This window comes from Staurois parvus, unplaced genomic scaffold (genome assembly GCF_062004578.1).
Source record: "Staurois parvus isolate SC_StPar_1 unplaced genomic scaffold, SC_StPar_1.0 ptg000438l, whole genome shotgun sequence".
NCBI lineage: Eukaryota > Metazoa > Chordata > Amphibia > Anura > Ranidae > Staurois > Staurois parvus.
In genome coordinates, this window is record NW_028318234.1 from 2840470 (window position 1) to 2855669 (window position 15200).

At 42.2% G+C, this 15200-nt stretch overlaps 1 protein-coding gene across 1 annotated transcript in view; it reads left to right on the forward strand.

Annotated features, from left to right (window-relative positions):
• Positions 1-15200, forward strand: part of TTC33 (tetratricopeptide repeat domain 33) — a 371207-nt gene that overhangs the window by 17564 nt on the left and 338443 nt on the right. The window contains exon 2 of the mRNA XM_089687818.1: positions 2613-2834. Within this exon, the coding sequence (XP_089543944.1) occupies positions 2614-2834 (221 nt within the window). The 5' untranslated portion in view covers position 2613. The remainder of the gene's footprint in view (positions 1-2612; positions 2835-15200) is intronic.

The window sequence follows — 15200 nt, forward strand, 5'->3', positions numbered from 1 at the left end:
TCTTTTTAGATATCTGTAAGGGTGGGATTTTCCATGAACCACAAATGAAAGGAGCATTCTTCCCTCTAACCATCATGATTATATTCCGTGAGCTGTAAACGCTGTATAATAATTTTTAGAAGAGGTTCCTCGATGCTAGAAAATTATTTCAAGGGTTCTTCCACATTAGGCTGGGAAAATCTAGTGGCAAAATCGCCAAGGTGAATTCAGGTAAGACCAGTGTTAGTAAATCAATAAATCAGCAAATGCCCCAGCAGATTGACACCCAGCAGTTGAAAAAGATCATTGGTGTTATCTAAGGGAAAAAGAGGGGAGGCCATTAGCCATTAAGTCAATCCTCACTGCCCTGAAAACCGGTAAAAAACTCTTGAGGAACCCTACATGAAAAACACTGCTTTAACAGGTAAGGCTGAATCACAACTCCTTTCACACGGGCAGTTCTGATCACTATAGCTCCGAGAATGATCTCTTACTTTCCCCAAGCTAAAAGAAACAAAGTTTCTTTTTAGTTTCATTCCCCAAGCTAAGCTACAGTTGTGTCCAAAATTATTCAACCCCCACTGAAATTGAGTGTTTTGGCCAGTTTGACATTGCTTTTGATCATTCAGTCATCTTGCTTACATTTACATTAAAGAGGCACTTGTAGGTCAGACAAATATAACATAACAGTTATAATGAAATAACCACAAATGTCTTTTCTGTGCTCACAGCATTATCAGTTTTATTCAACCCCCAAGTGACATTCAATCTTAGTACTTAGTACAGCATCCTTTTACAGTTATAACAGCTTTTAAACGTGAAGCATAGCTTGACACAAGTGTCTTGCAGCGATCTACGGGTATCTTCGCCCATTCTTCATGGGCAAAGGCCTCCAGTTCAGTCACATTCTTAGGCTTGCGCACTGCAACTGCTTTCTTTAAGTCCCACCAGAGGTTCTCAATCGGATTTAAGTCTGGTGACTGCGATGGCCACTCCAAAATGTTCCAGCCTTTCCTCTGCAACCATGCTCTAGTGGACTTGGAGGTATGCTTGGGATCATTGTCCTGTTGAAAGGTCCAACGTCTCCCAAGCCTCAGGTGTGTGACGGACTGCATCACGTTTCCATCCAATATCTCCTGGTACTGAAGAGAATTCATGGTACCTTGCACACGCTGAAGCTTCCCTGTACCTGCAGAAGCAAAACAGCCCCAAAGCATGATTGACCCTCCACCATGCTTCACAGTAGGCAAGGTGTTCTTTTCATCATAGGCCTTGTTCTTCCTCCTCCAAACATAGCGTTGATCCATGGGCCCAAACAGTTCTAATTTTGTTTCATCAGTCCACAGAACACTATCCCACAACTTTTGTGGTTTGTCCACATGGCTTTTGGCATACTGCAGTCGACTCTTCTTATTCTTTGGAGACAGCAAGGGGGTACGCCTGGGAGTTCTGGCACGGAGGCCTTCATTACGCAGTGTGCGTCTTATTGTCTGGGCTGAAACTTCTGTACCCACATCTGACAAATCTTTTCTCAGTTCCTCAGCAGTCACACGGGGACTTCTCTCCACTCTACGCTTCAGGTAGCGCACAGCAGTCGAAGTCAGCATCTTCTTTCTGCCACGACCAGGTAGCGTTTCAACAGTGCCCTTTGCCTTGAATTTGCGAATGATGCTTCCTAAGGTGTCTCTTGGTATGTTTAACATCTTTGCAATCTTCTTATAGCCATTGCCCTTCCTGTGAAGAGAAATCACCTCTTCTCTTGTCTTCCTGGACCATTCTCTTGCCTTCACCATGTTTGTAACCACACCAGTAAATGTCTAGAAGGAGCTGAGTATCACAGTCATTTTAAAGCTGCCTAATTGGTGCTTATTATGCTTGATTGCTGCTCGGTGACATCCACAGGTGTTTTCAATACCTGATGGAAAGCACCTGTATGAACCTCTGTTCTTCAGAGTGGTAGTCTTTAAGGGGTTGAATAATTGTGGCAATGAAGAAACCACATAAGAACCATTTACTACTGTATTACATAAACAATTGATGTCATTTTAGTTGCATTTGGGTAGTTACAACGTCCTTGTAGGATTTGATTCTGAATACAATTCCAAATGTACACTATAGTCCCTAAACCCCTTTACAGCATTGGGGGTTGAATAATTTTGGACACAACTGTATAGTGATCTATAGTGAAGAAAAAAAAAAGCTGGCGATTGCATTTAAAAACCGGCACTAAATATAGTGATGGCCAATGAGGGAGCCTCTCTGTATACACTGCTCCCTCACTGTATACACTGCTCATCTCCTGCCGCCTCCTTGCACACACTCCTCCCTACAAAGATGACCTGTTACTCATATGCCATCACAAAAGGGGACTATTGGTCCCCTATGTGATAGCAATAAAATCATAAGTTAAAAAAAAGAAATAAAAATATACATGAAAGTAGACAAAAATACAAAAAAAAAAAATTGGAGCCTCCCCAACCCCACATACGCATGTTTCAGTTCGGTTTTTGGCCACATGCATTCTGAATTTTCGGTATCGGTTTCAGCACCACGATTTTTATTTCGGTGCATCAATAGTTAATATAATCTTTAAGTGTTAGATCTACAAAGCAAATAGTTTGTTTTCTCCACAGTATGGCTTCCTTTGGCTGGAAGAGAAAGATTGGGGAGAAGGTGTCAAAGGAGACCTCGCAAAACTTTGAAAAACAGTCCGCTGGAGAAGATGGTATCATTGAGAATGATGATGTAGACTGGCTCCACTCTGTCAAACGGAAGAAAGGGATTCTCCTCGAGGATAATACCACAAAAAGTAAACGCCTGAAGGATGAAGGAGCTTTTCTGGCACTGAACGGCAGGTAGGACTAGCAGAAAGCTACTTTTTGTGGCATTTTTGGAATGTTTATGGTACATTATTTGTATTTTGCATAGCGTATGCCACATACAGTCACAATTTGTGGAAACTATAAGAAAGAGCAGTCTATGTTATAAATACCAACCAGTGGAATTCTGTCCTGTTTTGCCCTAGTTACGGAAGTGTAAATTAACGTCTAGGTTTTTTATAACTGTAATACTACCCCCTTAGGAATCGCTAAAAGATTTGGGTCCCCCTATAGCCCTGCACAGCCAGGCATCACGCATCTTCACAGAGGCTTGCATCCAGAGTCAGAGATCAGTCCTTGAGCTTTGGTTTTGTTGTTTTATTTAGGGGATTTGAACTGGGATAGGGTTAGGGGTGTACAGGATGCCCAAGGGAACCGATAAACCGAGTACAACATCCTGGAACTATTTACAAGCCTTCTCTGCAGCACAGTCTTTGTTGGAGAGCTAGCCAGTGTCTCCTTAATGTACCACCCCAGACCCTAGATGAACTCCTCTTCTTCACTGAGCAATCTGGAGGTATCCCTGAACAGGGGATCTGGTGCCTGTTACTTTAAAAGTGGACAGTCCAAAATAGGCAGAGAATCTGGTTTCCCACCAGAGTGCTCCTTCCCCTCTCCGCCCAGTGGGTACAGAGGTACTCACTCAGATTCTCTCCTGTACCGCTGGTGGGTTGGTGGCTGCTACCTGGCCCTTTCAGCTGGGCCACTCCTCCCCGTCATACATGTAGTCCTCACTCTGGGGGCCAGTGAAAGTCTGAGCTTCTCCCTTTCCAGCTACAGGCCTGCAGGTAGGTCCAATCCCATTGGGCCTGCTCACAGCCTCCTTCCTTCAGCCTCACATCTTCCTCCCTGTCTTCCACCTGAATTCTCCTGCAGATGAGCAGGCTCCAACACTTTTAAGGGTTTCCTGGCCCTTTTCCAATCTCCTGTTAGGGCTTGGCCACAATACCTTAAGAGTGCAAGCCAGCCTCTGATCTCTGATCCTCTGATCTACCCACTGTCTCTAGGGCTTCCTGTTCTACCCACTGTCTCTAGGGCTTCCTGATCTACCCACTGTCTCTAGGGCTTTTCTCTAAAGCCCTAGAGCAGGGGGAAATTACAAAGGGGCCGGCCTGCAGAGCCTCTCAGCTCCTGACCACAATGTGACCTCCTGGCTTTTACACCCAGGCTGCTACTCAGCCTTCCTCACTGACAATCTGAACTCTAATTCCCTCTAGCTAAACTAGGAGGGTACTACGTCTCTGGGACTAAAATATAAAATTTCTGTTACAAGGCCACCCTTCCTGCCAAAGCCAATTGCACAGCCAATCGACTATTGGATGACTCTTGAATTTTGGGATAGCAGAAGTTTGCAACTTTGTCAGGGAAAAATAAAAAGGAGATGTTTGTATATGTGAAATATATGTTTTTAGCAGTCGTGAGTTACAACACTTATTTTGCATATGCATGTTTCTCTAGTTTATTTAAATCCCCTGCAAAGTGTTTTTTTGTATATTATTTTTAACTTTTCAATATTGTGTTATTAAGGGCATTGAGGTCCTGCATCCAATTTGTTGGCCCCTCCATATGACATTGATTCTGTTGGGAAGTACTTTGGGGAATTGAAATATGGCCAGTTAGATGAAGAAAAAAATGGCGCACTAACAGCCAGCCAGTGTTGGACACCTCTGGTCATCTTCAAATATTGAAAGTAATTTCCATCAGTTTATAAAATAAAGTTTAACCTTTATTAAATGTAATGTTCTGTTAATAGTGGACATCATTCACCTGATATTAAATGGATAGAAAAAATGTAAACCATACTCAACTCTAAGTCTTTGGTGTGGTATGGTGTATCCCACATAAAACATTTCCTGAAAAGCGACTTACTTAACATCTTGTGTTACCAATAGTACCTTCTTTAAGTAGATGAGGTGAGGTTAGCAATACAGGAGCCACTGTATCTGCTCGAGCATACTTGTTCCAGGTCTGGATTTTGCAAATGTAAAAAGCATCAGCTTCCATATTTGTATTCTCACAGGTTCCATTGTAACATGGGGGTTGGGAAGGGGGTGCAGAGAAAGCGGCTCCAGCGTCCCGAGCCAGAGTCTTTGCCCACTATTATATCTTTATATTTTTGTTGACTCATTATGTATGTGCCTACATTGGCGTTTGACTTGCCTACCACTCTGTGTGTTTTTTTTTTATAATGTCATAATAAAATATGCTCTATTTTATCTAGTATTGTTGATGATTATGCATCTTTATACCCATAATGGTATGGTACCTTAAAAGCCCCATTATTTTCTCCTACTAGGGTTTATTTTCTTCACTGTTCCAGTAGGGGTGTGGTACCTGTAAAACCTTCATACAAGGACAGGTGAGACCTAGTATCTCTCCAGCTCCCATCAATCTCCAATCTAATGTATTACATAGGGCCTACGGTGAAGAACCGTCCCTTTGTGATAACATTTTGACCTTCCATTCCAGTTTTATCACCTTGTTAAGTGGCCTTCCCATTCTACCTTTTTTTTAAAACTGTATATGTTTAGCAGCTGTTATGTAGACAGGCATTCTGCAGTTTGCTTGGGTAATGGGGACTTGTAGCCTTTCACTTATCCAGATTTCATACTGTGCTGATTACTGCTATATTGTACTATAGAGTTTTGGGTGTCGGTGGGGAACCAGGTGCCAGACTGTCTGGTGGGGGTGGAGGGATTATTGCCAGCATGTGCTCTATAAGTTGAGCTGTGTTCAATAAAGAGATGCATGCATTCACCCTACATGAAGTTCCGACTCGTGGTTTGGGATATCGGGGAAGGATTGTCTTTTGAGCTTTAATACCCGCCTTGGCAGAGCTCTGGAAGGCTTGCTGGAAAAGGGGACCATTGGCTGAGACTACGCCGCGGACGCCTCATTGCTCCGCAAGAGGAAGCCCAGGCGGAACGGCTCCGCCACACCTACCTGTCCCCTAATCGTATTTCTAGGTATCTTTCCTCTCAGTGCCCCAAATGCCCTTGGTGTTCCACAGCCAGTGATACCTTCTATCATTTATTGTGGGCTTGCCCAGTAATTCAAGGCTATCGGACCCAAGTGTTTAACTTTCTGCATGACCAAATGGGTTCGCCCTGAAGTAAACCCTAAACTAGGGGTGCTCAACCTCTTGAAGAGTGAGGGCCACTTAAGTGATTTGGTAACTGATCGCGAGCCAAAATGAACTATGGGGTTTTATCTGCAAATGTAAACTAGCCCTTACTGTCCTGAGCTCCCTATAGGCTGCTTTCACACTGATGTGCTCCGGTTTACCCACACTGTGGGCAAAGCGTACCTGCAACTTTCCCATAGACTTCCATTATAACTTGTGTGTGTGGTGCATTTTCTGAAAGCGCACCAAACCCATAGGATATAATAGAAGTCTATGGCTTTGTTCATCTAACGTGCAGGAAATCGGTGTGAAAGCAGCCTAATAACCCTTTTTGTAAGTGCTAATATGCCTGTTGCAAAAGCGCAGTGTATGTGATGTTTAATACACTGACCTCATTTTCCTTTTCCAGCTTCTGGCTCTCAGGCTAAAAAGGTCCTAGGAGAAGTGCACTTTGTATCATTCCAACTGAGACAAGCGCTACAGAGGAAGCATCAGCTTATGTGGCTCCTGCTCTCACTGCGGCTGATTCTGGCACCATGCGCTGTGATGCTCTGGGATGACCGTTGATTGCTATCTGGGCTTGCCGATCCGCCATCACAAAGCATGGGCATGCATGGTTTGAGGTCAAGGGTCACATCAGAGGGCACCCCGGCCCACGGGTTTAGCACCCCTGCCCTAAACAGTGCATTTTTGGTCCGTTCCCAGATCCTGATTCTGACAAATACCTGACAACTTTCCTACAGGAAGCCCTTTTTAGTGCCAGGAAAATGATAGCTCGAAAGTTGAAACAGGCCCTCCATCCAACTTTTTAGTTGCGGGTTTTGGAGATTAATACCATGCTTCTGTACAAGAAGCTCATATATACTCACAGGGGGTTCCTGCTAAGTACAATAAGATCTGAGATAGGTGGATTGGAGCATGCAGACACCTGAGTCTGGAGTTTTGTATATATTGCTGTGCAGTCTGGCCGTAAAGGGCTGGGGGTGGCGGCTACTATAACCCCCATAAATTTTCAAGGATTCTCCCTCTCTGAGTCTTTAGCAGCTTTGCCATGTCCTCAGATGAGTCTGATACCACTGCCTCTATATTCCATATGTGTTTCCGTTGTACTGATTGTATGTACTCAGGTTTGTCATTTATGGGATTGTACACTGTATATGTATCCATGGATGAGATTTTATTCCATCTACCTATTCATATCTTGCGGTCACTGCTTAGCTGTGAAGAGTGATGTTTTGTTGCTTTTTGTTTTTATGTTTTGGGATCTTAAATAAAGACAGCTTTTTTTAAAAAAAATGCTAGTTTCCTGGCTGTCTCTGGCTTCTGTATTTTTCCTGAGTCAATGACCTGGAACATACATTCAGCTAGTAAAGCCAGGGAACAGTCATAACTCCTGATCTGCATACCTTGATTAGTGACTTGAAATGAATAAATGAGTAAGTGCAGCGTTAAAAATGAGTATATAAATATCGGTCCGTAAATATTTAAAATATATTAAGATTATATGCAAAAAATAAATCAATCAAAAGTGACAGTCTGTGCAGATCTAGGTGCGGAATGAGAGTAAAATCCAGTATTGGTGCTCCAAATAGTGTGGTAGAATTACGCACTCACCAGATGCGTAATGTATATACGCATTAAATGAATCAGTAGAGGTCCCCTTTAGGAGTTGGATATGATCCTGGTCAAGGATAATCTTTCTGCTAGGCAAAGTTGGTGCTGTCAGGAGCTCACAGGAGGTAAAGGATCCAGCTGGCCAGAGGTCCCTTTAAGGGATGGATGGGTGTAGATGCCTGCTTACAGGAACTACCTTCTCTGGATACTGCAGATGGCTGGATCAGGTGGGCTCCACACAGGAGAATAGCTCCACACAGGAGACCATAAAGAATGCCCATAGTGTAGTAGGTAATTCAAGTATTTATTATTAAAGTGAATTTGCAATTTTACTGTGTTTTTATACCTTGATCAGTGACTCATAAAATATTGGAGCCTTTGGATCAACATAACTCCCAGGTAACAAATCTTTTCAGAAGTAGAGCAGCCTACATCTTTTCTTACTGCAGGTTTCCTTAATTTGTGATTGTCCACTATGAAACCTAATAAATGTCTAATCTTCCTCCTGTCTTTGCAATAGTTTCTTGAGCCAAATTCACAATTCTCGCATAGATCGGGCCCTTTTATGGCCACCCTCTATGTCAGGGTTTCTCAACCAGGGTTCCATGGAACTGTAGGGTTTCTCCGAAGTTGCTAGAGGTTCCTTGAGTAAAGAACAGTTTCAGCCTCTCAGATAAGTTCCTACTGACTCCATTGATCTTTTTAACCATTTGTAAGTGGGTGATTCTTCTCACTGGCCACAAGTGTAAGGAGTGATCTTCCCACTGACCATTACACTAATGACCATCACATCATGAGTTATAAATATGGTAATTTTTAGAGACTGGAAATGTATTTTAAGGGTTCCTCTGTGTGGGAAAAGGTTGAGAACGGCTGCTCTATGTATTGCTAAATGTATAGGTAAGATGTGTTGTTGTTAATAACTTCAACCACAAGGTGGTGCTATAACCCTTTAGAAAATGTTCTCCTTTGGGTGCAATTTGAGTTGCATTGGATTTAAGTAGCAGCAGGAGAGAGTATACTGTATGTTCTGAGATTTTCATTGTTAGTCCGTGAAACTTTAACTTGTCGATCTTCATATGCTTTTTTTTTTTTTTTTGTTTCTTGTTGATTTGTTGCATTTATTTAGTCTGGGCTTCCAGCATTATTAGGGTAACCTTATTCTGTTTTCAAGAGAAAGCAGCCTTTGTTGTGCTCATTTTGGTTTTTATTTGGTTATTTTATTTATTACAGGTATAATTTACTATCAATTTTACATATATATTGTATATTCACATCAGTCCCTGCCATCAAGGAGCTTACAATCTAAGATCCCTAACTCACATTCATACATACACATACTAGGGCCAATTTAGACAGGAATCAATTAACCTACCATCTCTTTGGAGTGTGAGAGGAAACTGGAGTACCTGGAGGAAACCCACACAGGCACAGGGGGAACATGCAAACTCCAAGCATTTGAAAACTCAAATCTTCAGGGAAGCCTACCCTACCTCCACCTAAGAACTGTACTTGATTCACCTCCACCAGATCATCCCCCACAGCTATCACCTTTTGTATCACCTCCCCCTTCCTTTAGATTGTAAGCTCCATGAGCAGGGCCCTCACATTCCTTCTGTACTGAAATGTATTGTAATTGTACTGTCTCCCTTATATTGTAAAGTGCTGAGCAAACTGTTGGCGCTATATAAATCCTGTATTATAATAATAATAATAATAATACCATGGTTGGGATTTGAACCGATCACCCTAGTGCCGATAGGCAGAAGTGCTAACCACTTAGCTACTGTATTGCACTGATTGTTGGATAATGGCAGGTTCAAAGAACTACTCTACCCAAAACCAATTTCTCATTTTTGGATAGATTAATGTAGACTTGAATCCCTTGTCATCGTACCTTGTGGACAGCAGCAAAGACCAGAAAGTGAAGCTCACTGCAAAAGTGAAGTTCATTGGCCCGCCTCTCTTAAAAGCGAGCCACTGTGGAACACTTTTCAGAGGCGTTTGACAGGCAAATCAGAGGTGATATGCCACATCCTTACTGCTTGTTTTAGCCCTCGAAAGCCTGCAGCACTGTATTGCAACCACATGCATTACATGCACTTGTGGTGCAGCCCCGTTCATTTAAATGAGCAACATTTAGCCCACCTAACATGACCTGTATAGTTTTTGTTGCACCACAGCAGCGTGTAGTAACATGTGACCATGTTAACTTCAGGCTGGGTGGTCAGTAAAAACTCAGCTCAGCCACCTATTTGTACTGCTCCAGGCTGCCCATGAACACAAGGCCCAAAGGAGCAGCAGTTGATTGATGAGTCACCTTTCTGCTCGCTTTGCTCTTTCTTACTGTCAGAATGTCCCATGTCAGCAGATGTGCATGCAACATACTTGATTGGCTGTTAGTACTGCCCTCCTTCATCCAGTCCGACACATATCTGAATAGTGTGGTATTTTGCCTAGAGTTTCTCTTTAGTGAACATTTTTTTTGCAAAGGTCTGCTATAAAAGTTCCTGCTGGCTCATAGTTTGGACTGACTGCAGAATCCTAGTCTGTCTGCTTGTAGTGGATTAGAAAGACAGAGCAAACCAGATCTCAGCAGGACAGCACGTGCCGTTTGTAGGTCTTTGTGACCTCTCCGCAGATTCCGGACAGCTTTGAACTTCATTGTCTCTTCCTGTTTTGTCCCCTGACTGTCATTGCCATGTTCTTGACAGCACCGGAGTCGTCACCTCCTATGTATGTGATAGTATTGCATCTTTGCTTTTCTGTAGCAATAAAGTAAATTCAAACCATGATTTCAGAAAGGAGAAAACAAACTCGTACGCACATGCTTCATTGTTCCGCCAAGCTACAGACCGTGGTTTTATCTGGCAAAACCTTTTGTTTTTTGTTCTGGCACCATGGATCAAAAGAACTTTTTTATGAAGCAGATTTGCTTAGTCATTGTGAGCCACAAATCTTTGGTCATTAAACTTCTACGCTACTGGTTGAAATGATGTCCGGTGTGGAATAGAAAACTAAGAGCAAATCTGAAAACATCTTCTAGTCCAGTTATACATGAACATATATATACTATATATATATACATACATACACACATACATACATACATACACACATTACATTGCCATTCAGTCCTCAAGCACACTTGACGTTTTTACAGTGGCTGTTTATGACATTTTTTTCTACAGCCAGTAAACCCCCCAGCATGTTATCCTATGTGTCCATGCACACATAGAGTGTAATCAACGTTTTTTGGCTGGAAAAAAAAAAAAGACTAGTGGGTTTCTAGAGGAGTTTTTTAGCTTTAAAAACGCGGTAAAGCGCAGTAAAACGTTGCAAACCGGTGTTTTTGGACGTTTTTTTTTTACCAAAAAAATTTTTTTTATAAACACAAAACGCTGAAAAATGCAAACATGGAAAAACGCAGCTATACGCTAATGCAAAAACGCTAAAAAAAGCTGAAAAACTCACATTTTTAATGTGACTTTACACAGCTAACGTTACCAGCGTTATGAAAACGTCCAATGTGCATGAGGACTAAAAGTATTGGGCCAGCCCTCCAAATCATTGGATTTAGGTGTTCCAATCACCTCCATGGCCACAGGTGTATAAAAGCAAGCACCTAGGCATGCAGACTGCTTCTGCAAACATTTGTGAAAGAATGGGTCGCTCTCAGGAGCTCCTATGTCACCTATGCCAGTCCATCCGTGAAATTTCCTGGCTTCTAACTATTCCACGGTCAACTGTTAGTGGTATTATAACAAAGTGGAAGCAACTGGGAACAACAGCAGCTCAGCCACCAAGTAGTAGGCCACGTAAAATGACAGAGCGGGGTCAGTACATGCTGAAGCACACAGTGCGCAGAAGTCACCAACTGTCTGCAGAGTCAGTAGCTAAAGACCTTCAAACTTCATGTGGCCTTCAGATTAGCACAACAACAGTGCATAGAGAGCTTCATGGAATGGGTTTCCATGGCCGAGCAGATGCATCCAAGCCTTACATCACCAAGTGCAATACAAAGCGTCGGATGCAGTGGTGTAAAGCATGCCACCACTGTAACCTAGAGCAGTGGAGACTTGTTCTCATGAGCAACAAATCACACTTCTCTGTCTGGCAATCCAATGAACGTGTCTGGGTTTGGTGGTTGCCATGAGAACGGTATTTGCCTGACTGCATTGTGCCAAGTGTAAAGTTTAGTGGAGGGGAGATTATGGTGTGGGGTTGTTTTTCAGGGGTTGGCCTCTTAGTTCCAGTGAAGGGAACTCTTAAGGCATCATTATACCAGGACATTTTAGACAATTTCATGCTCCCAACTTTGTGGGAACAGTTTGGGGTTGACCCCTTCCTGTTCCAACATGAGTGCGCACCAGTGCACAAAGCAACGTCCATAAAGACATGGATGAGTGAGTTTGGGGTGGAGGAACTTGACTGGCCTGCACAGAGTCCTGACCTTGACCCAATAGAACACCTTTGTAATGAATTAGAGCGGAGACTGCGAGCCAGGCCTCTCCCGACATCAGTGCCTGACCTCAGAAATGCGCTTCTGGAAGAATGGTCAAACATTCCCATAGACACACTCCTAAACCTTGTGGGCAGCCTTCCCAGAAGAGTTGAAGCTATTATAGCTGCAAAGGGCGGGCCAACTCAATATTGAACCCAACGGACTAAGATTAGGGTGCCAATAAAATTCTTGTGTGTGTAAAGAAATATATATACACACATACACACAGCGGATGGAATAGCACAGAGAAAAAGTACTGATGGCTAAAATTTATTTAATACTTTGTACAGAATCCTTTGTTGGTATTGACAGCTTCAAGACACCTCCTGTATGGAGAAACTAGTCGTATACAGGTGTGATTTTGGCCCATTCTTCCACACAAACATTCTTCAAATCTTAAAGGTTCCATGGGCCTCTTATATGAACTCTGATCTTTTTTTAGTTCTTTCCATATATTTTCTATTGGATTCAAGTCAGGTGATTGGCTGGGCCATTCTAGCAGCTTTATTTTCATTCTTTGAAACCAATTGAGAGTTTCCTTGGCTTTGTGTTTGGGATCATTGTCTTGCTGAAATGTCCACCCTTGTTTCATCTTCATCATCCTGGTAGATGGCTGTAGATTTTTATCAAGAATGTCTTTGTACATTTTTCAATTCTTTCTTCCGTCAAATAAAATGAGGTTTTCCAGTACCGTATGCTGAAAAAAAGCCCCACACCATGATGTTCCCACCTCCAAAGCTCACTGTTGGTATGGTGTTTTTGGGGTGACGCGCAGTGCCATTTGTCCTCCAAACATGGTATGTATTATGGCATCCAGAGAGTTCAATTTCAGTCTCATCTGACCAGACTATATTGTCCTGGTATTTCACAGGCTTGTCTAAATGTTATGCAGCAAACTTTAAATGAGCTTCAACATGCTTTTTCTTCAGCAATGGAGTCTTGTGTGGTGAGTGTGCATACAGGACATGGTGGTTGACTGCATTACTTATTGTTTTCTTTGAAACAATTGTACCTGCTAATTGCAGGCCTTTCTGAGGCTCTCCACAAGTGGTGCTTGGCTCTTGGACAACGTTTCTGATAACACTTTTCACTCCTCTGTCAGAAATCTTGCGAGGAGCACCTGGTCATGGCCGGTTTATGATAAAATGATCTTCTTTCCACTTCCGGATTATGTCATCAGTATGTTTTGCAGCAATAAGGTTGCGAAGGTGTTGAGAAAGTTCTTTGTTTTTACCCATCATGAGATGTTTCTTGTGTGATAACTTGGTAAGGAGACACCTTTTTATAGGCCATCAGTTGAGACTGAACCAGTTGATATTAATTTGCACTGACAAGGGGCAGGATTGCTTTCTAATTACAGATAGATTTCCGCTGGTGTCTTGGCTTTCCATGCCTTTTTGCACCACCCTTTCTTCATGTGTTCAATACTTTTTCCCTGTCATTTCATTTTATTACACATAACTTAAATTCTAAATCTATTTGTTTTGGTTTCTTTGTATGTATGGATTGCATGGGTTGTAACTGACACATGGTGAAAATTTCATGTCAATAGCACCTTTAGAAATATATTTACTGTGAAAAATGGTAATGTGTTCAATACTTATTTTACCCGCTGGTTGAAGGTGTGTGTATGTGTGTATATATATATATATATATATATATATATATATATATATATTTTTTTTTTTTTTTAATAGAAAAAAGAGGCCTGTTAGGTTTTTTTTATCATCTGTGGCCCATCTTGTGGACACAACAAGAAGTGAGAAGAAAGGTCCTCTCTTAGGTGAGGTTTGTACTAGCCCATTCTTTGAAAAGCAATCCATGGTGGCTAAGCAGCTGCTATCAGGTGTTCAGGAGGGGATTCTGTGGACTCCTAAATGCCTGTTTTTTTTAAATGTTACTAAACCCAAAACAGAAAAATCAGTCTTTATGTGCAGTAAAGCTTGCTTGATAGACTCACTGTGAAACCTTAGGGGTTAATCCTCTGCACTGTGCACAAATTCTGTTTGATCCTGACTTTTCTGATCCTTCCCTTCTTCCAGTGTCCCCCTCTTATCTCCTGATGAGACATATCATGTGGAGAAACTCTGCACATGTTCAGTTTAGTGTGTATTGCTAGAGAGATTTTTTTTTTTTTCTTGAGAGAGTATATGTGATCAGCACAGGGCCAATCAGCACTGTCCAGACAGAGGTCAGGGGTTCTACATCCTCCTAGAGTAGAAGGAAAACTCCTCCTACAAGCTTTAAGTAGTGCTCTGCTGGGCACTGATAGAAGTCACAAGACTGCTCTAACTGCTAAGGGGAAAAGGTTTTTACTATATAAAGGTTTGTTTACTAAATAATTGCATTCCCATGTTGTGTGTAGTGTGGGAAACCAGATATAGTGAATGCAGGGTCCTGGGTTTAGTAACACTTTAAGATTTTTAATGGGACTAACATGCTGCAAGTAATTGGCTTGTGGTTGTGGCGTGGCCCCATTTACTTGAATGGCCTGATTGACAGGCTGTGGTGCCTGTCAGCTGAGCATGTCATGTTAGATTTGAGATGGGTGCGACGCAAAACAGTACGTCCGCAACATGTGAACTGAATGGAGGACTTTAAGTGTTTTTACCACCACCTGTGTGAAAGAGACCTTAGACACTAGAAAAGATCTTCCCATTGGAATATCTTCTGTCCTTCTGTTCTTGTTTTGGTGACAACTCCAAATTTGTTGTTGGCCCTCACTTTATGTTCTGGTGACAGTGTAAAGCCCAAACATTTTTTTTTTCCAATTTTGGTTAGAGTGGTAATGGATTAGAACCCATGGCATGTTTTTATTGCCATCTCTACCCACTGGGGAGATTCATCCACTTCATTGGTACTAGGAACTATTGTCTTCAGTCAAGAACAGGATAGGAAATCTCCCATTTTTGATTTGATGCAGGAACAGAGGGAGAATCAGGATGTGTAAACCTGTTCTAACAACTGTCTAATCATGAGTATCCCCTCACCTTGGAGAGGCTTCCTATTACTTTTTTGTCTCTGGGACAGCAGGAGAAGGGAAATTTTGACAAGGGTGTAAGGGTGTTAAATCGGACCTTGCAGTACCATGCAAGGTTAG